The 22038-nt window shown below is 41.2% G+C and overlaps 1 protein-coding gene across 1 annotated transcript in view; it reads right to left on the bottom strand.

The window, feature by feature from the left end:
- SORCS2 (sortilin related VPS10 domain containing receptor 2) overlaps positions 1–22038 on the bottom strand; it is an 843800-nt gene that overhangs the window by 327569 nt on the left and 494193 nt on the right. Inside the window, exon 3 of the mRNA XM_073342594.2 lies at positions 21874–21973. Coding sequence (XP_073198695.1) covers positions 21874–21973 — 100 coding nt within the window. The remainder of the gene's footprint in view (positions 1–21873; positions 21974–22038) is intronic.

Genomic DNA, 22038 nt, shown 5'->3' with positions numbered 1-22038 from the left:
CAACCAAGGTGAGTTAAGTGAACTTGTCATTTTTAGGAGTTATCTGTGGTAAGTAGTTGTGCCCACCTGATTCCCAGCTGAACTCCTTTAGGAAATAATCTGCAAATCTTACAGACCAATAGTTACTTTAGATAAACAATAAAAACTACATCATATAGGATCTCAAAATATTTTACAAACATCCATTACTTCTTCTAACACCCTGGTGAGACATTTTACCCATTTTCAGATGATACTCAGAGAGGTCAAGCAGAATGTCAAAGATCACACAATGAGCTGGTGGCAAAGCTGGTACAGAACCCAGGAGTCCTGACTTCCAGTTGCCAACCCTAACTGCTAGACAGCTCTGCCTCCCATAATACATACTCTTATTCTGGTGTGGAGAGAAATTAGTTTGGATCATAGCCCCTCTAAATAGAATCCTGAATTAGTCTCCTGTATAGAGGACCATGGGGGAGTATGAATACCTCAGCAACTATCATCTAATTTTCTGTTTTAGGTATTTCTAAGGCATCTATCATTCTGACATCCAAATGCTAAAGAGATTCATATCCTGGAGGTTTTGAAAGAAAGGAATTGAATTCAGAGAGGATTTTGAAGAAAAAGAGGTGCCACAGCATCACCCTTCATCAAGAGGTGCGTATCATCAAAGCAGTGCATTTTCTCCAGGTGCTTCAGGACCAAGACTAGACCCAAATAGTCATAACCACTAGAAACACTTCCCTGAACTTACACTGGCTAAAAGGCTTCCCCATTACTAACGGACAAGCCGGGTCCAGGACATCCAGACTTTATTACTGCAATGTTCTATACTTGGAATTCAACACACGAGCACCAATGAAAGTCCAGAATGTAGCATTGTACACTGCTAAACAACTCCCCTAGGTGGACGATCATCAGCCTGGTGCTCCTTTCACTACACTGGATATCTGCCGATCATCAGATCCAGTTCAAGAGCAATGTGCTAATCTTCAACGCTGTCAAATTCTCTGAGGAACTGCCTCTTTCTGTGAGAAAGGAACTTCCATATCTCTGTGCTCCTGAAGAGCTGTGTATGATAACAAAGTTGTAGGAGCTAGATTCAGAGCTTTCTTGCTGACTCTTGTACAACTATGGAACTTTCTTCCTCAGCAATCGAAATGACCTAGAATATCACCACTTTCGGATCAAAGAGCAAAAACTCTCTTTGCCTTAGGTTTCCCAAAACAATAATAACAGGTTTCAGAGTAGCAGCCGTGTTAGTCTGTATTTGCAAAAAGAAAAGGAGTACTTGTGGCACCTTAGAGACTTACAAATACATTTGTTAGTCTCTAAGGTGCCACAAGTACTCCTTTTCTTTTTGCAAAACAATAATAGTAACATTATCACCACTACCAGATTGCAGGGTGGAGCTAGAACCACATGGCAATTAATTATCTGTTTTATTTTCTGTCATTTGTTTATTTTTCCATTTTGATCTGTTTAAAAAAATGGGTGCTGCTCGCTCGAGCCGAGACTTTTTTAGATTCTTGTTGAAATGCTTCCCTTGAGCCATTACTGACAGACCCCAGAACAGATTTACAACCTCAACGCTTCCCATGGATAATTTCATTAGATGAAGAATGCAAATTAATCTGTGGTTAAGGGAGGCAGTAGGACTCCTGGGTTGTGTCTCTGAGTCACATTGTGGTGTTTGGTAAATCATGACCTGGCCATCTATTTGTCAGTGACACAGGTGCTGAACAGTTTAATAATTTCCTTTTCTAACATGAATGGGTCTCTCTCTCTTTGTGGAGGAACCCGACAGGAACCGAATTGTGGGCTTTTTGGCCTGAGGGGTTGAGCTAGCGTTGCCAGCAACGCCCGCTCAAAAAGGTCCTGTTGAAACTGAGTGAGGGTGGGATAGAGTGAGTGCCAGGGGCAGCAGCAGGGGCAGGTGTGTTAGATTTTGTGCTATTTGAAAGTTGGCAACCCTAGGTTTAGCCAAAGTTGGCAGCTGAGATCTAGAGCCAAGTATCACGCCAAGGTCAATAGCTGGGGACAAGAGACTAGGGTTGCACCATGCAATAATCAAACCCAGAGGCATGTGCAGGAATTTAATTTTACTGCTCTTGGGTGGGCACAGGTAGGGGGATGCAGTACTATTATGGTGGGCTGGGGATGGGAGAACAAACTCCTCCAGCCCCAGGGCCCCAGCAAGGAGCACAGAACTCTCTCCCTACCACAGATTCGGGGCTGGAGAAGTTTGCTCTCCCCACTGCAGCCCAGAAGCAGGAGCAGTTCTGTACCCCTCGTCGACGCCCAGGGGCCGAAGCAGTTCTGCTTCCCCCGCCAATTATTGTGGGGGGGGGTCCATGTCCCTGCATGGCCGCGCTCGAACCCACCCCTTGTCAAACCAGAGTCAATAGCTAGGAACCGAAGGGCAGGGCAAGGAGACAGGAACAAGGCAGGGTTTGTCTCAGCAGCAGGTCAGTGATCTCCCTAGTGGCACAGACAACTTCCTGGTACTCTCTCGAGGCATAAATAGTAGGGCTAGATCCAACAGAGGTCATGTGGGGAGCTGCCAGTCTTCTCTGTCATGGATGGCACTTTCTGAAATGACTGGTCTCCCTGGATGTATGGTGTGTTGACCAGATGTGGCTCTGCCCTGTCTGCCTGGTAGCAGCATGAAAGTGTAGCCTGCTGCCCTGGGGTTCAAGTCCCATGATCCTCACAGAACGAGAGAGGAGTGGGCTGGGAGATAATTAGCCTTACACTATGAGCCTCATTTAAATGCAGTGGTGGGTAACCTGGTAGTATCTTTGAATAACAAATAGTATTCTCTCAGCTGCTGGCAGGCTGCATTAGTCTATCCAAAGGGAAAGAAGTAAAGGGGAAAAAAACAAACAATATGTGCTATCCAAATGTTCAAGACAAGATAAACAACTAGTAATTATCCAAATCATAGATCACTACATGTACAAGAGAAAGAAACAGAAGAGTGCTGCACAAACATAGTCTGTGAGCATCAATATAATGAATTGGCCTGTTAGCAAAGAAAAAAAGAAAATTCTCTTATTAATGAATTGAAGGATCTCCAGGCGAGATAAATAAGTAAACCAGCGTGCTTTAAAACTATGAAACAAAGTCCCTGCTATATAGACATTATACAAGCCCGAAGTGTTGTGGTACATCTGAGGGAACCGTGCATAGCTGAAAGATTTGGTCACTTTATACCTTCCCACTATTCCAGTTATCTTTTTTGTTTTAATTGGGCTACAGCAAGTAAATGTTGTAGGGGGCCTAGAGGGTTCCTGATCCTCCAAAGTTACCAAAGAGAACTAGAATGTGTTGCAGTGGGGAGCTTAATAAATGTTGGAACTTCCTGATGAGGGAGTTCTCTAGGTGCTGCTTAAAGCATGGCTCTTTGTGTCTGTTTCCTCACTCTGTAAATGTTAACCAAATGTGTGAACTATGTGAATTATTTCCCATCCTAATTCACAGGGCCAAGATTTTTAAGACCAGGTATCTAATGTTAGGCTCCTTGTGACACAGGGCCAGAAACGGTTAGGCAACTTGCAGGCTAAATGACCCAAATTCAACCTTTAGAGAAGTATCTAAATTGTAATTAGGGCTATTCCTTATAAATAGCTAACATAGCCATGTTAAATGGACTAGAGCTTTGAAATGCAAACCTGTATTCTTAGAGAATTAGAGGTAATACTAATTGTATGTGTTTACTTATATCTTGTTAGATGTTAACCATATAAAGAGATGGTTCCCGTCTATTAATTCAGAGATCAAAAGGGAATATTAACATGTAGATGAAACTTGGGTGTAATATATGTCTCTTTGAAGTTTGTAGTAAACTGTCTATGAACTGCTTACTGGATAATTACCTTATGCTATTGAACCACATACCACACAAAAGAACCACTAACCCAGGAACCTATCCTTGCAACAAAGCCCGTTGCCAACTGTGCCCACATATCTATTCAGGGGACACCATCATAGGGCCTAATAACATCAGCCACACTATCAGAGGCTCGTTCACCTGCACATCCACCAATGTGATATATGCCATCATGTGCCAGCAATGCCCCTCTGCCATGTACATTGGTCAAACTGGACAGTCTCTACGTAAAAGAATAAATGGACACAAATCAGATGTCAAGAATTATAACATTCATAAACCAGTCGGAGAACACTTCAATCTCTCTGGTCACACGATTACAGAAATGAAAGTTGCTATATTACAACAAAAAAACTTCAAATCCAGACTCCAGCGAGAAACTGCTGAATTGGAATTCATTTGCAAATTGGATACTATTAATTTAGGCTTAAATAGAGACTGGGAGTGGCTAAGTCATTATGCAAGGTAGCCTATTTCCCCTTGTTTTTTCCTACCCCCCCCCCCCAAACGTTCTGGTTAAACTTGGATTTAAACTTGGAGAGTGGTCAGTTTGGATGAGCTATTGCCAGCAGAAGAGAAACTGTTGAATTGGAATTGATTTGCAAATTGGATACAATTAACTTAGGCTTGAATAGAGACTGGGAGTGGCTAAGTCATTATGCAAGGTAACCTATTTCCCCTTGTTCCCCCCCCCCCCCCCAGACGTTCTTGTTAAACCCTGGATTTGTGCTGGAAAGGCCCACCTTGATTATCATACACATTGTAAGGAGAGTGGTCACTTTAGATAAGCTATTACCAGCAGGAGAGTGGGTTTGTGTGTGTGTGTGTGGGGGGGGGTGAGAAAACCTGGATTTGTGCTGGAAATGGCCCAACTTGATTATCATACACATTGTAAGGAGAGTGATCACTTTAGGTAAGCTATTACCAGCAGGAGAGTGGGGTGGGAGGAGGTATTTTTTCATGCTTTATGTGTATAAAAAGATCTTCTACACTTTCCACAGTATGCATCCGATGAAGTGAGCTGTAGCTCACGAAAGCTTATGCTCAAATAAATTGGTTAGTCTCTGAGGTGCCACAAGTACTCCTTTTCTTTTCATCTCTACTATGAAACTGACCTAAGAACTCTATTCATACCTGTATGTATAATAATCTTTTAACCAATACTCACTCTCTTTTTTTAAAAAAAATTTAGTTTAGTTAATAAGAATTAGCTGTAAGTGTGTATTTGGGTAAGATCTGAGATATACATTAACCTGGCAGGTAATGTGTCCAATCCTTTGGGATTGGTAGATTTTTTTATATAATGAACAAGATTTTTAGTAATCCTCATCATATTTGACGTGGTCTGTCTCGGTGGGAGCCCAAAGCTGGGTTGCTTTAAGGGAACTGTGTTTTGGCTTCTGGGTAACCAGTCAGGTATTGCAGAAGCTGCTTTGTTGTTGGCTTGGTGAATCTAAGAATCAGAATACTATCAGTTTGGGAGATTGTCTGCCCCATTCTTTGCAGTTTGCCCTAAATGCACAATCTCAGAGTGCCCCCCCCAGAACCCTGGTCACACTCCTAAATCCATATTTAGCATGTAAATAAATTTCTAGCTATTCATAGGTGCTGAACATGCTGTACCTCCCATTACCTCTGAGCATTTGAAGGAACATTTTTCATAATTTTTTATTTTATGATTAGCATAGGTAACTTCCCATATAAATATTAACAAATCTTATTCACAACCTGTATATGTTATCTTTAAAAACATTTATGTTTATCTACATCTCTGTACTAAGTTTGTTCAAATTCCAGAAACAGTAACCATACTACAAAATTTACTGATCCCGATATAAGGCTATCATTTTTACCACTGAAAGGATTTCCTATACTTTATTTCTCTAGGCCACTAATATTGGGAGATCTGTCCTTTTCCAGAAATGAACTCTTACGCATCTGGCTGCTAGGAGTAATTGTCATATCAGTGGGTCCTTCCTTGAGTCAGTAATTCCCTTTGGACTGTTAGAGAAACATATTGTATTTAACCCATCTATTGCTTTTCCTTAGGGAGGAGGAAATATGGGCTTGTGATTAAGACTCAGAGACATTAAGAAACCTGGATTCTATTCACATCTCTCCCACATATTTCCTTGAACAAGTCACTTAGGTTTCCACATCTGTAAAATGAGAATATTAATATTAATTATTCCTAAATGCCAGGGATGCGATGAAGATACATTAATTCAATAATGTGTGTACAATGATATGCCATCTTATGATGGAGGGCAACAGATAAGCACAATGTATTTTTAATATGGTATTATACTGTATTTAATGGCATCATAGGTTGCTGAGTGGCAATCAGTTCCAGAACAATGGTTCCCATAGATTGATGAGGAAAGAAATAAACCATAATTTTCAATAAGAATAAAGGGAAAACTTGTGCCCTCTCCCATATTGTTCAGCACGCAAGATCAAGAAACAAGGAGACACCACCCCAACACCCTTCTTTGCAACTGAAACACAGTCTTTATAATCAAGAGTCTATGCACATTAATCTAGACCATATTTTGTCACCTTCTCTCTCACTGAGTAGTACCTTAGTGCATTGAAATATCATCATTTGGCCAAAACCTCAGATGGTGTAAATCAGCATAGATCCATTGACTTCAGTGGAACCAGGCTAATTTATACCAGCTGAGGTTCTGGCCCATTGTGTTCAGTGGGACCACTGAGCGAGAAGGTGCTATGCAGTAGGAGTCAGGGTGGCAAAAATCTAACCATCGATCAAAGGTGCAGTCGTTTTTTCATGCCTCTCCTATGTAACGCAGAAACTGTGAGCACCAAAAGGAACTGGACTTAAAACAGCTAAGTAAAATCCAACTGATGTCATGTGAAAAGCTTTAGTTCCACAGATGTAGCTGATTTAAATGAACCTACCACATGTTAGCATTAAATAAATAAACAAACACCAAGGCATGTAATGTCTTAAATTGACATGTGAAATGTTTGCTCTATTCCCAAAGATCCAGTTCTGATACCGGTAGTCATAGTTACACAGGAAGCATAGCCCTTTGTGCAACGAGCAAATCTTTAGCCTTTGGCAAGACAAACACTCCAGAACTCCCCAGTGCTACCTGGCAGGCATTTCTCTAGCCAGCCCACATCACAATAATTCCTCATGTTGATTTAGTGTATTTTGAAAAAGAATGGGAAAACTGAACTTCCATTTTAATTAAAATTTGAATTCCATTTAAATGTCCGGAGAGGCAATCTGGGCTGGAGGATTTAGCACACTGATGAAAGTCAAGCCTCCCTGAATTCTGGTCCAAGCAGTTCTATAGATACACCACGTTCCATTCGGGGCAAGCCATTTAACTTCTCTCTCAATTTCCTCATCTGCCATATAAGAATAAAAATATTTCCCCATCTATTTACCACAAAGGGGTGAAGTGAGGATTATCACATGTTCTGAAAGGGCAGTGTTATGTAAATATGAATTAAATTTAAGAAAAGGGAAGCATATTTACAACATAATTATTTTTACTATGCTCCTGATACTAGAATGGTGTTCAGTTACTATAGGAATGGGTCTACAGAAATGCATTATAAATATGCAGCTCTCTTTAAATTGAATCAGAACACTACTCAGCATTTATACAAGGATCACAGATGGGGAAACCAAGGCACAGATGCAGCTCATTCTGCACTGCTTTGTACTTTGTATAATTTAACGTCAGGGTAGGTGTAAAATGTTATCAAATATAGTAATATATTTATGTCCATTTTGCACAAATATAAATGTGCAGTGTGCAAGACAGTGGAAAATCAGGCTTCAGAGAGATTCAGGCTTGCATAAGGTCATAGAAATAGATGCCAGGTCTCCTGACTAACAATTCTCTGAGTTAGTCACCAGATTGCCCCTGGTGTAAAGACCGCTTTTATGATAATGGAGGTTTCAAAAACATTAAGAAAAAGAAAAAAAGAAAGACAGAGAGTGAGTGTTGTTGGGACTTAGGAGTCTAATCAACAGTTTGGAGACAGACTAATACATGCTATCTTGTAGAAGACTCAAGCTCAGTATCAACTCAGGAACTATTTTGGGACCATGGAGATTAAGCAGATCACACAGCAAGGAAAGGGTGATGAGTCCTTGACACTAGTGCCACAGAAAGAAAAGTCTGACCACTTTTAGCTGGTAAAACAAACCAAAATGGGGACTGCTTTAGAGAGGAGTTGATCTCGTGAGGTACACATGGTTTCAAGCTCTGTGAGGGAAACTCAGGCTCTTTCATACAAAATGATAATTGTTTCACTATTACAGAGCCAGATGATTATATGGTATAACGAAAAAATCAAAAATTCTGCTTTACCTCTTGATGAACCTTTGACAGAGTTGCATTGCCCCACACTCAATCACATGGCACACCATCCCCAGCCTCCTGACCTCTTCCTGTCCCACCACTAAAGGACTAATACTGAAAAGTGTTGAAGGCCATCTACACCCACTGAGGCCAATGGGGGTGTCACGGTTCCTCCCCCACTCTGAACTCTAGGGTACAGATGTGGGGACCTGCATGAAAAACCTCCTAAGCTTATCTTTACCAGCTTAGGTCAAAACTTCCCCAAGGTACAAAATATTACGCCCGTTATCCTTGGACTGGCCGCTACCACCACCAAACTAATACTGGTTACTGGGGAAGAGCTGTTTGGACGCGTCCTTCCCCCCAAAATATTTCCCAAAACCTTGCACCCCACTTCCTGGACAAGGTTTGGTAAAAAGCCTCACCAATTTGCCTAGGTGACTACAGACCCAGACCCTTGGATCTTAAGAACAATGAACAATCCTCCCAACACTTGCACCCCCCCTTTCCTGGGAAATGTTGGATAAAAAGCCTCACCAATTTGCATAGGTGACCACAGACCCAAACCCTTGGATCTGAGAACAATGAAAAAGCATTCAGTGTTTTACAAGAAGACTTTTAATAAAAAATAGAAGTAAATAGAAATAAAGAAATCCCCCCTGTAAAATCAGGATGGTAGATATCTTACAGGGTAATTAGATTCAAAAACATAGAGAACCCCTCTAGGCAAAACCTTAAGTTACAAAAAAGATACACAGACAGAAATAGTTATTCTATTCAGCACAATTCTTTTCTCAGCCATTTAAAGAAATCATAATCTAACACATACCTAGCTAGATTACTTACTAAAAGTTCTAAGACTCCATTCCTGTTCTGTCCCCGGCCAAGACGACTACAGACAGACACAGACCCTTTGTTTCTCTCCCTCCTCCCAGCTTTTGAAAGTATCTTGTCTCCTCATTGGTCATTTTGGTCAGGTGCCAGCGAGGTTACCTTTAGCTTCTTAACCCTTTACAGGTGAGAGGAGCTTTCCCCTGGCCAGGAGGGATTTCAAAGGGGTTTACCCTTCCCTTTATATTTATGACAGGGGGTTAAGGGTATTCAGCATTTGCTTTAATATATGTACAGAGCATAAACACATTGAAACCAGGTAGCACGCTGCCACTTTGCATCCCTCAAAACAAGTGTCACCAGGCATTGTATTTCTGGTAGGAACATACAAGAACACCAGAATATATAGCTGTGAAATTTACAGACAACTAACGGTCCTGTACAAGGTCACGAACATCATGTGGTGACAGCATGACTGCAGCAGCTGACGAGCTCAGACAGTATTTTCATTTCTGAGGGCGTGGAGGGGCCGGACACCAGAGGGGGTTCTCAGTGGGTGGGTATTGTCAGTCCTGTCAAATGTTAATATCAGAGAGTTAAGCACTACTAGTTGCCACTGCACTCCCATGCCAACCACTGAAAAGGAAAAAGAAATCCTGCTGCACCGCTGCTCCCAGGAGAGGAGGCAGTTGTGTGGTCAGCATGAGCAGGAGGCAGCGGAACAGCTGCAGCAAAGAGAACAGAATTTGACACATTGATAGATTTGAAAATGCTAACAGTGCATGAAGTGTGGAATTCATGATTCACGTTGCCTTTTTATTATTGGTGACACAATGAAGAAATGCACTGGTTCTCAGAGAGATACAAGACGCAGCAGCATGATGAAGACTATGTTCCAAATACATAATAACACTATTTTCTGTCTCTCTAGGGAACGTGTGTACCATAATTTGTCCTTGCAGACCTTTTGAACAGCATTAAAATTCTTTTTCCAAAGAACATTTACAAGTTTTTTCACTCCCTCCTGAGTATTCTTCCCAGAACTAACACTTATTTCTTGCCAGACTTTGATTAAGCCTTGACAGCACCTGGCTTCAGCTTCCCTGTCCATAAAATGGGAACAATAACACGTGCCTTTAGATGTATGGTGAAGCTTTATAAGTGTTCATAAAACTCTCTAAAATATTTCGAGAAAAGCAGTTATCTCAACGGAAGAGTGTTGTTATAATAAATATAGACAAGAGGATATTCCACGAAGGATGGGTTTATGGAGTATGGTTTCTCTTAAACAAGAAAGTTATCTCAGAAGAATTTCCAAAAACACACCACTGAATTTTTCATCCTCCTCCTCTAGCTTCCACTTTCATCTATGTTCTCTGTGACTCAACTGCTTAGGCATGCAGTTTGATATACTGTACTATTAAATGATTGTGAATCATCCTCTTCCCATTCTCTCTGCTCATCTAGCATCTGTCTCCTTTCTTTCCCTTCACACAAGTTCAGCATTATTGGTGCAACAGCCTCCTCCTCTGCAGCTGCTGCCATCTGGAGCAGATTTCCTGCATCTCTCTATATCAACAACACTGCATCTCTCTTCAAACATCGTATGAAAGCAACTCTCTCCCTTGGCCACTATACTTGCTTCCCCTCCTAAACTCTGCTATTCATTATTATTCAATTCTCCATGATACTGAACTCTGCAGAAATGTTTGGCTCCATGTTGCACGAGAGAAGCTCTCTCTAGAGCCAAGTGAAATTTTTTGGCCAAAATATATTATGCACTGAAAAAATGTAGAGTTGGGTCAATTAAAACATTTTGCAAATTTCAGTCGATTTTGAGTAATTGTTTAGATCTAAATCAAAAATGAAAATATTTCTGAACTGTCACATTGAATTGCTTTGACTTTATCAGAATGAATCATTCCAATTTTTCGGGATAGATTCACAAGCAGATTTAGGCACTATTCACAACACTGGAAGAGGCAGTGGTAGTGATACCTTCTTCTAATCTTTAGCCCACTGGTCAAAGCACTCATCCTGGATGTAAGAGACCCAAGTTCAAATCCCCCCTCTGGAGCAGGGACTTGAACCCACATCTCCCTCCTCCTAAGTAAGAATCCTAATCACTGGGCTGCTGGCCAGCTGACTTTTTGATTTGCCAAAAATTCGGGTGGGGGAAGAGGGGTTGGTTTGGGTCAAAACACATTTATCTTAATTTGTTTTTCAGAATTGCCTGCAAACTGAAAAGTCGGTTATTCCCATAGCTCTAGCTACCATGATTATAGGGTTTACACAGCTGTAGCAGGGATGTACTCAGAACCTTACAAAAGATTTAAGCCAGATCCTTAACTGTTTTTGCAAGGCTACCCTAGGGCTGTAGCACCATCAGGCTGTGAAATTAAGGGGGAAAACCTTATGCTCAAATACATTTGTTTGTCTCTAAGGTGCCACAAGTACTCCTTTTCTTTTTGCGAATACAGACTAACACGGCTGCTACTCTAAAAAGGGAAATGGTAGTGCTGTCCCTATACAGCTCAGCCTGGTTTCTCAGGAAAGACCCAGATTTCCCTGAGCTCTACGTCTTTGCAGTGAGTCCCCTGGCATGATCCTGTCAATCTTTATCACAAACAAATGAAACAAGGAATTAAACAGTCTTATCTACAGGCCTCTTCAGGCCAGAAAGCTATCTGACAGGTAACAGAAGTTCTGTGAGGTGGAGCAGACCATCTGGCTGGTCACCCCTACAGGACATTTAGTTTCACCTTCTCTCCTCGCTCCAGCGTGGGGTATACACAGCACATCTCCAAGTCCAATAAATTTACAGTCTCCTACAGATGTGCTAAAAACACAGGCCACCTGTTCAGTTTAAGGAGCAGGTGAAAGATCATTGCTGAGGAGATTAATGTAGTAAGGAATATGGGTCTGAAGGAGTAATCGGAAGGAGGAGAGAGCAAGTGACCTGTCACCCACACTGTTTGGTACTGTGATGGGATAGACAAACCCCACTCTGTAGAAGAAGGGCCCATGCAGCCCTGACCCACTGCATCTGCACAAGTTGGAAGAGGAGCTTTAAAAGGGGAAGTGGAGTAGCTCAGTGGCAGGCAGGCAGTGGAGGTGAGCTGACATGCACTCTGAGCTCCTGAGAAGGAGCACCATGGGAGCTCTTGCTTCCTGAGGCCTGATGACAGTGACCTGACCCAGCCTACAAAGAAGGGACTAGTGGCTTTTGAAGGTCAGAAACTTTATTTTTATGTTCAGTTCTTTACTTTAACCTGGGAGAAAAGCAGGCTTGTAGGAAGTGATCCAGGGAGGCAGTCACAAAGCACCGCAAGGTGCAGAGCTTAGCTGCCTAACATCAGGTCCTGGATCAGAGCCTGGAGGAAAAGGTGGGTCTGGGGTCCCCTACCAACCCCTAATTAGGGGACACTATGGAAGCCTATCCCTTGGCAGGGCACCTAATTGATGGAAGATCCTGAAGATACAAGAGTCCACATCACGAGACCTGACCTAAGGGGGAAGCTCTGAATCCCTCACTTGATCCTGAAGACTTCCCTGATTGTGGACCCTTTATGCATACCCCAAACGGGACGGAGCAAGCACAACCTGGCTGGAGGGCTGAGTCACTGAAAGGACAGACCACCAAAGGGTGGGCCGGCTGTGAGAGAGGGGAATGTCTAGGAGAAAGTCAACACCCCTCATCCAAAAACTAGGCAGTGCTGTACTTCACAGGTACCTTAGATGTTTCTGTGCCATAAAACCCTGATTCAGACATGGGGCCTGAGCCAAAAAAACCCAGATTTGATCATCTCTGAATTTTAGGTTGAAGAGCTTTGAAATGAGAACCTGTATCTGAATGTTGCAAATTGCCCCAAACCTGATAAAGTCCCAATTCCAAATGAACACTCTACATTTTCCAGTTACTACCTATCTCTCCCCAACCATTCATCGAGTAATACTTACTGCCTCAGTTGCTTGGAATAGCTTCAAATGTTCCTTCTTAGTTCTCCTAGATGTCTTTGACCGACAATTTCTATTGCTCTACTCAGAAAGCCCCTACTTGACATAATGGGAAATAAAGTCTTGCTGAAAATACAATAGTTGGATTCCTTCACTTCCCAAAAATACCAGGAGTGAAATGGATGTCTTTCAAATGCAGAATTATATGCACAATCATCTCCTAGCACTTGATCAAAGTTCTTTTCCTTTTTCAATTAAGTCTCCTATGTTGTATTTCCACAAATTAGACTTTTTATTTTTCACTTAACTACTGTGAATTACATTTTTATTCTGCATTTGTGCTGTGTTCAGGAAGGAAATTTGTAAAAATAAAACCAAACAACATATATTAAGCATGCAAAGGAAAGGGAGGGACTATATCTCTTTAACAAGGAACAAAGCAAAGACCAGGAGAATGCAGAAGTTACATGTCACTGCAAAAGGTCAGCTTCAGAAATCAATTGAGCTCTCCAAGTTAAACGTCAAAGAAATTATAGGTTTCAGAGTAACAGCCGTGTTAGTCTGTATTCGCAAAAAGAAAAGGAGTACTTGTGGCACCTTAGAGACTAACCAATTTATTAGAGCATAAGCTTTCGTGAGCTACAGCTCACTTCCTCAGATGCATATCGTGGAAACTGCAGCAGGCTTTATATATACACAGAGAATATGAAACAATACCTACTCCCACCCCACTGTCCTGCTGGTAATAGCTTATCTAAAGTGATCATCAGGTGGGCCATTTCCAGCACAAATCCAGGTTTTCTCACCCTCCACCCCCCACACAAATTCACTCTCCTGCTGGTGATAGCCCATCCAAAGTGACAACTCTTTACACAATGTGCATGACAATCAAGTTGGGCTATTTCCTGCACAAATCCAGGTTTTCTCACATGTGGGGATGTGAGAAAACCTGGATTTGTGCTGGAAATGGCCCACCTGATGATCACTTTAGATAAGCTATTACCAGCAGGACAGTGGGGTGGGAGTAGGTATTGTTTCATATTCTCTGTGTATATATAAAGCCTGCTGCAGTTTCCACGATATGCATCTGAGGAAGTGAGCTGTAGCTCACGAAAGCTTATGCTCTAATAAATTGGTTAGTCTCTAAGGTGCCACAAGTACTCCTTTTCTTTTTAAAGAAATTATAGGATACACTAATAATACAAGACTGTCTGTTCAAATATTAACCCATTCTGCCTACACTACTCCTTGACCTTAATAAGTAATTATCCCACATGCCACGATAAATCCACAAACAATTCATGACAGTCTACAACTCACTCATTGCCACATATAATTCACCAGTATCATATCATGTACTGGCTTTGCTAAATTGAATGGAAGTTAAATCAAAATAAGGTTTATGCTATCTTTTTCAAAAAGCAGTCTTCCATGTACTAGGGGAACCGTATTCTGTCAATAGCTCAAACCTAGTGGGTTTTAATAACCATACCTGCTAATAAGAACAGGGGATGCCTTGCAAGCTCAGTACAGGGAGAGGTAGAAACTAGGTTTGGGTGGCAGGTCAAAAGATTGGCAAAGAAAGTGTCTGTAAATTAGATTTTCACTAAGAGACAAACCTCTTTCTCTAACACTATACAATAAAGCGCATACAAACTATTGATTTGGGAGTGCTGGCCTCGTCATGAACAACAATACTACTTTGTATTTATATAGCAGTTTTCATTTTTTAAAAAAGGTAAGTATTATCCTCATTTTATGGATGGGAAAACTGAGGCAGAGGAAAGTAACATGACTCGTCCAGAATCACATAGTACACAATCCGGTGCCACTGAAGTCAATGGCAAAACCTCCAATGGCATGAGTAGATTTGGCAGAACTAGATTTGTATTTTATTTGACTGATAATATCCAGAGAAAGACGAGGCTGGTGAGAGCTAATATCTTTTATTGGACCAAGTTTTGTTGGTGAGACAGACAAGCTTTAGAGCCACACAGAGCTTTTCAGAAGAAGAATTGTTCTGTGTAGTTTGTCTCTCTCCCCAACATAAGCTGCTCCAATAAAAGATATTACCTCATCCACCTTGCCCTCTAATATCCTGGGACTGACACGACTGCAACTATGCTGCATACACATGATACCTATGTTTACTTTTAAGTTTTTTTTATTTTTATCTATTTTAAATTTTCACAATTCTGGGAAATTATGGGGGGAATCAGACAATAATTATTTAATGATGGCAAATGTTGAGATTTGAAAAGTTAAACTTTATTAAAACAAACTGCCAACATCACACGTCAAAATATACAACGATAATATTCTTAAATCAACCAATCATACCTATTTTTATTATTCATTCGTTAGTCCATTTGTAACAAGCCTAATGCAAAAGTCTAAATAACTGGAGTTTGACTCTAATTTTCTCAAGCAGCATTTTTCTCATTTTTCCCATCTGTACATTTCTATTATATTCAATGGAAATATTTATCATTTTGTGTCTATGGTGAAATCAGCATTTATTGACATTTACCAACAAAAATTTAATCCGTCCTAATCATGCAATAGGGGCTGTTGTGAGATTAATCCTTGAGGGGGCCATTTAGGGATCTGGGCCAAAAATTGGGGATTGGTCCTGCTTTGAGCAGGGGGTTGGACTAGATGACCTCCTGAAGTCCCTTCCAACCCTGATATGCTATGATTCTATGACTGCTGACTCTCAGTCCCCTCACTGACTCTTAATTCTATCTACTTGATGGGAGTAGTCTCCTACAGTAAACCGATTAGTAGTATTCATCTGTACCAGTTGAATGAATTCCAAGTTTATAGGCAATACACTGTCCTGGAAGCTATAGACCAATCAGCACTGAGTTCAAGTTTCACAGCAACATGACATAATGATGTTGCATCAATATCTGGATGTGAGTAGACTATCACATACTGACACGGTATCACCACTAGTAGGTGCAACACTATTATGCACTGATGCAGCATCACAACATGTAGATGCAAATGTTAGAACATCACAACTCAGCCTCACCGCAAATACAGCAAAACCTATCTTAAGCAACCACTTAGGGAACAGACAGAAAAAGCCTGCTTAACGGAAATTGTCTCTAACAAAGGGGGAGCCGAATTCTACTTAACATGTTTGGACATATTCTGGAGTGGTCTCTTTAAGACAAAAAGTTACTTACAAAAGGTGGCCTCATGGAAGTTTCACTGTCAATTATTTTGCCCTGCAAGACAAATGGCAAAATGTGGCAGCCCTATATTTATCTTCAAATGGTTGCAAAAATGTCTCAAACCATTCTTCTGACTAGGGAAGTGTTATCTCCATGGGAGATTTCCCTTCTCTATGGTGTATATTTTATACTTAAGCTAATTTTAAAGTACCATCAATCTAACTATTATACAGATAGCCCACTTCCTCCTTATTACATCAAGGTTTCTGTGTGGTTCATCAGGCATGTAGGTTTTGCCTGTTAATGTACTGTTTAGATTTGGAAAATGTGAAGTTATTGATTAGCATAGCAAATAGGAAGCTTAGCTGTTCAGCCCGTTTTACTAATAAATCAACATAGCCACAGAGAATGTCTATTTTTCTCTAATATGAACAAGACTTACATTCCTTATGTTGCATAAGTGCTCCTTTAGCACATCCATAACATCTGGAGCATTGGGAGTCAAAAATATTTGTCAAATGTACATTTAAAGTATGTTCAGAGCAAAATCTGTAAGGATTCTCCCCATAAAATCCCAAGGACATTAATTCTAGAAACTACAAACACTATCCAGGGGTGAACTAAATTTGTCTTTAAAAAACCCAGCACACATCCCAATCACAATTTCATACTATGCATTATCACTTGTAATTTATCTCAGTGAAACTGGTATGTAATTACCATCCCTATTACTCTATAACTAATCCCCTTCCACGTGAAAGGTTTCCTTTTTAGTTGACTGAAAGGTTGATTCTATATAATACAGGCATTGGGTGGCTCAATCACATCACTTCCAATCCACAGTCATACCTTATTATTTCAAGGAATAGAAGGCCACAGATCAGACTCCATTTTTCTGTAGTGCATGTATAATTCAAGGATGCCTGCACCAGTTTTCTACGGGCAATATTAGCAGAAGAGAGCAGACATTTAAATTAGTTCCATTATTTAAAATGTAAGAAAATTCAAGGTCAGTGGACATATGTGCAGCCCACCATAGATCAGGATAAGCCCTGATGTGGTGAACTCGTAAGACTATTTGATGTCAGGGTCAGTTCAAAGGCTGTCCTGTGCATAAGTGCATCAAAATGAACAAATTAATGCCAGGCTAGTTGCACAGGTCCACTCTCCCTCATCATTCATCTGCAGCCTCTCCTCAACCATATCAGCACGATAGGACCAATATCTTTGCTGTCATTTGCTGCAGGTTTCTCCTGAGTTGAAGGGGGTGTCACAGAGTGTGGAGCAAGCATTAATGCTTCCTCAGTTTTCCATTGGTTAGTGCACAAGCTTTTTGTCTGGGAGGAGGTTTAAGGGGGTGAGATATGTCACTTCATGTGGGGCCTTCCTGGCCCCTCCTTTGATCCCACACACAGTGGGCAACAGAAATAATTTGCAGATGCATAAGATGGCTACACAGAAAAGGACCAACATCCTACTTAGCCCTCTTCCTCCCAAGCAAGGACCCACCATGGCTTTCTGAAGGGATTTGTTCTCCTCCACTGTGTGGTCTGAAGTCTACCCATCAGTTTATCCTGTAATTGATTCTGTTACATAATCCCTTTTCCATGCAGCTGGTGAAAATAACACGATTCTAACAATGTAACATTTGCATTTACAAATATGCCTCTTAATAAAAGGAAATATAATTATGTGAACTTTTAACACTGTAAACCAGTGTTTCTCAAACGTGGGCACAAGGGGCTCTTCTTGTGGCCACAGACTCCTGGATGCTGCTTCAGGCCCGGGGTGGGGTGGGGGGCAAAGCAGAGGCTCCTTCCCTGGGGCTGCCTGCAGGGGTTGGTCCCGACCCCTGTCTGGAGCCAGAAACACTGTAGGAGCAGGCAACCAATGTGAGTTCCCCACCTTCCCAGAGGCGGTGAGCTTCAGGCTTCCAGCCTGGGGTGGTGGGCGGCAGGCTCTAGCCATGCGGCAACAGGCTCTGTCCCGCAGCTGCAGGGTTTTGGGCTCCATCCCTGGACTCATCCTCTGTCATCACCTCAACCCTCGCTGCCTCCTCCAGCCCCCCATTGCTCCTGACCCCCCACCTCCTTACCCACCTCATCATCCAGGGCTTAATTTGTCCCCCAGCATGCCGGCGCTGAGTAAGGCTGCTGTGAAAAGTGATATTAACAAATATAAAAATATCACTTTTCACAGTAGCAGACTTCCTAACTAGCAATCTAAAAAAAAAAAAAAATCAAAACATGCGAAGTGCCTTATTTATGTTTCTATTTTGTTTAGGTCCAGTAAAGAATAGAGACAACTGTACACTATTTTTATCACTGAGTCTGAAAAAAACCCCTACATAAATAAATTACAATGATTTGGACATGTATATGTGCTTATTTGTTTGTTTTTCCTAAAGTTAATTAAGTATTTTAGGAAAAAATTGTCAGAGAGGCCACCAGCAAGAGTTGGTGGCCACCCTCTGAGGCCACCAAAAATTTTGTTGCGAGAACCCCTGCTGAAAACACTGGGTTAGAGAGGTAAGAACTGTCACTTTTCCACAACTGGTCTTCTTAGAAAAATGCAAACCCATGCAGCCCCCAGGGATTGAATATTTTCAGTACAGTTTCAGATTCATACTGTAAACTGCACTTTTCAGTCCATTGGATTGTACAGCATGATAGCTAGTGAATGTGCCAAGTACATTCAATGAAACTCTTATTCAAGTTAGGAGTTTGCATATTAGTGCAGATAGATAAACTCAGCCAAAACCTTGAACTAAACCACAGCCTTTTGCCACTTTTCACATTGATCTGGTTGCATTCTATTTTAAAAGCTTCCCCACCATTTGCATACCTCTCCAGCCAGCTGTAAAAGAGTTGCCTTCCAGATTCTTTACCACAGAAAATCATTCAGTTACACTAGAAAATTGATATTGATTATGAGAATTATATAAGAAATATCATTCATTACTCTCTAAGGATGATGTGGAATAGAATTAAAATTGTGATAATTAATATGCAAAAACCCTGCACACATTTTTTGCCTCTGCTTCTTTGGATGCATTTTCATCCTCCAAATGCCGAATGGGAATATGTGACTGCTTGTTCTTAAATTTAAGCATATATGTAAGTCCTTTGCCAGACTGGGGCCAGTATGCTTTGCACCTTGCAAGACTGAGACCTTATAGAGAAGCAAAAAATAGAATTTTTTTAATTTAAATCCATGGAACTAAATCAGTGTGAGAGGAAGATCAGGCATACTGTGTCTGTGGATGACTCCAGGAATAGAGGAGAAAACTAGCAATTTCATGTTATTTCTAAAACAATTGTAACAAGTCCCTCAGCAGGTGCCAGACTTTGCATAGGGGAGAGGCCAGTGGCTTGCCCCATCCACACGTGCTCCCTCTTGAGCCTGGAGTACTGCAGACAACAAGGGATAGCCTCTAGGTCTTGTGCTCTTCAACACTTTGCAGCTGAGCTATGGCTGCCTCCTGATCAGTTCAGTGGCTCAGGATTTTGGCAGTGGGATGCTGGACCAACCAGACTGGGATGAATGTGCCATCCTTTCCAAATGGCCTTCGTGAAACAAATTGGTGGTCTTAGTCAAGCACCATTCACCACAAAAGCTACTATCATGATGGCTGGCATGGCTGCCTCTGGTATTTTTGGCATGGAGACTGACTTCCTTATCAGTGTGGTTCCTCCAAGCCAGTTCTGAAGTATATTAGCAGAGCAGCTTTATTCCGCAGCTTGTATTATGCCTGTATCAAGGAGGACTTATTTCTAGAAATGTTCACTCTGGCACCTTTAACAGGCACTAAAATGTAAGGAATTTTTTATGTTTAAAGTAGGTTGACATCTTAAGAGCAAAGTACAGAGCATCAAATAGCACATTCATAGAGGACCAAAATGAAATGAATTTAAGAGCTGAATTCTAATATAGCATTAAACTGCTAAAGAGGGTCTTTGCGCTAAGTGCTAAGTACTTTGAGTTACCCTGAACATAAATCAGATTTTTCTGAGTTTGGGTTAATGTGCCATTTTTCTATGTATCAGAATGTCCTTTGTTCATGAAATTCAGCAGCAATCCTGCAACCACTATTCATTTTCTTTCTTTTTTTCCCTCCAAACTGGCAGATTTACATTATCCTTGATCCCCGCAAGCCTGTGCAGGTTTTAATTTCATGTAGAACACATTAGCTGGATGAGCTGTGCAGAATTTTCCATAGGTTTCCCATCCTGCCTCATCCTTTTGTCTTCATTCCAGAAAATTACATGAATAAGTTTTGTTTATTATTATTTATTATTTCTTTTTGGCCCTGAAATAATCTGCAGAGCCCAGCTCTGAGATGCATGCTGCTCAGAAACAATTTTGTGCCTGGTGGTAGATCCACTTTGATGAATAAGAAAATTGTTACCAGCTTTGCAGCAGATTAAATACATATTATCTAACTCGTCTACTGCTTCAGTAGGTCATGGAGACTCCAGCCACAATACCAGGAGAAATAAAAACAGCACTTAATCACCCAGGCAGGTTCCTTGAGTTTATCACTGATTTTTGATTAGGCAGAACAAATAGATAACTACAGCTAAAATTGTCTGTCTAATCAATGGACCCTGCATGAAATCAATTCTCCTACTTTATCCTGTGGTTGAAAGGAACTTTTCAAGATAAAATTCTTTATTCATAAATGTCTTATTGCACTTATTATTTACAATACTTTACATAATTAAAACAGCAAGAATTGTAAAAAAATTTTTTTATAAATACCATGTTTCTTTGCATTCTATTTTCCATTCATCACAGGCAGCCACATTTAACTGGTTAAATTCACCTTTGTTTATAGTTCATTTCACTTCAGTTCCTCATGCACTAACCTAAATGCTACTGGGGTCACCAACAGTGCAGGGGAATTTTTAAATAAAAGTTTAAAAAATATATCTTTTCAGTGATGTAAGATCATTCCCTGAAGCTCAGCATGAGAATTTCCATCTTCTTCCCCAGTGGAGGGATTGTCAACCATTTCCACAGCACCAGCTCAGCCCAGCCTTAGACCTCACCAAAGAACATGCAAAAAAGCTGAGAATCTGTGCATAGAATGAGGCAGGGGGATGAGGGCCTGTAGCCAGCTCAGCTACACCAACCTTAGTGTAGCAGAACCCTCTCAATGTGAGCTCCAGAGGAAGCTGCAGGGAAGGGAGGATCGGGCAGTACAGCTCCAATGCAGCCGCCCTGCCAGGGAGGCCAGATGGAGTCAGGAGGCCCCGAAGCTGATGCAGCAGGACAGACCCTATGAAGAGATGGTCATTTATCTACCGTGGATTACAAGATTTGCGTGGCTCTCAGAGGAACTACAGTTTCTGGGGTCTGAACCCTACTCCTTAATCAATGGCCTCACAGACTACACTCACCCCTGGGCCTGCCCACAGTTTTTGTCCACACAGATATTCTAAAAATTGAAAGATCATAAGATCATCATTGCTTGGCATTGTCCCTCTAAAATGTATATCCCATTTCCAGAGGTCACAGTTCTACTGAAGTTCATCAACATGTTTATGAAAATTACTCCTTTATATTTTAGCTCTGGAAAATGTGCTTTACTGAACTAATTTCTGGAGTCTTAATTCCTCTGTGAGAGTTTTCTAGCCTGAGCTACTGGATCTCTAGGAAAGAGGAATATTTTCTTGCCACATACCTTTTTTTTGTTGGTGGGACAAATGTAGAAATTGTCAATGACTGTTGTAATCCCGGGCTGCAGATTCAGCTTTGTATATAATGTCCCAAAATCCGATGACCTGAAAGAAACATTGAACAGCTATAAGTGCTTCCCAAAGGCCCCAGTATTTCAACCATCTCTGAA

Source organism: Lepidochelys kempii, chromosome 4 (genome assembly GCF_965140285.1).
Source record: "Lepidochelys kempii isolate rLepKem1 chromosome 4, rLepKem1.hap1, whole genome shotgun sequence".
Lineage (NCBI taxonomy): Eukaryota > Metazoa > Chordata > Testudines > Cheloniidae > Lepidochelys > Lepidochelys kempii.
Note: the sequence above shows the minus strand (reverse complement) of the source record. Positions and strands in the feature narration are given on the sequence as shown.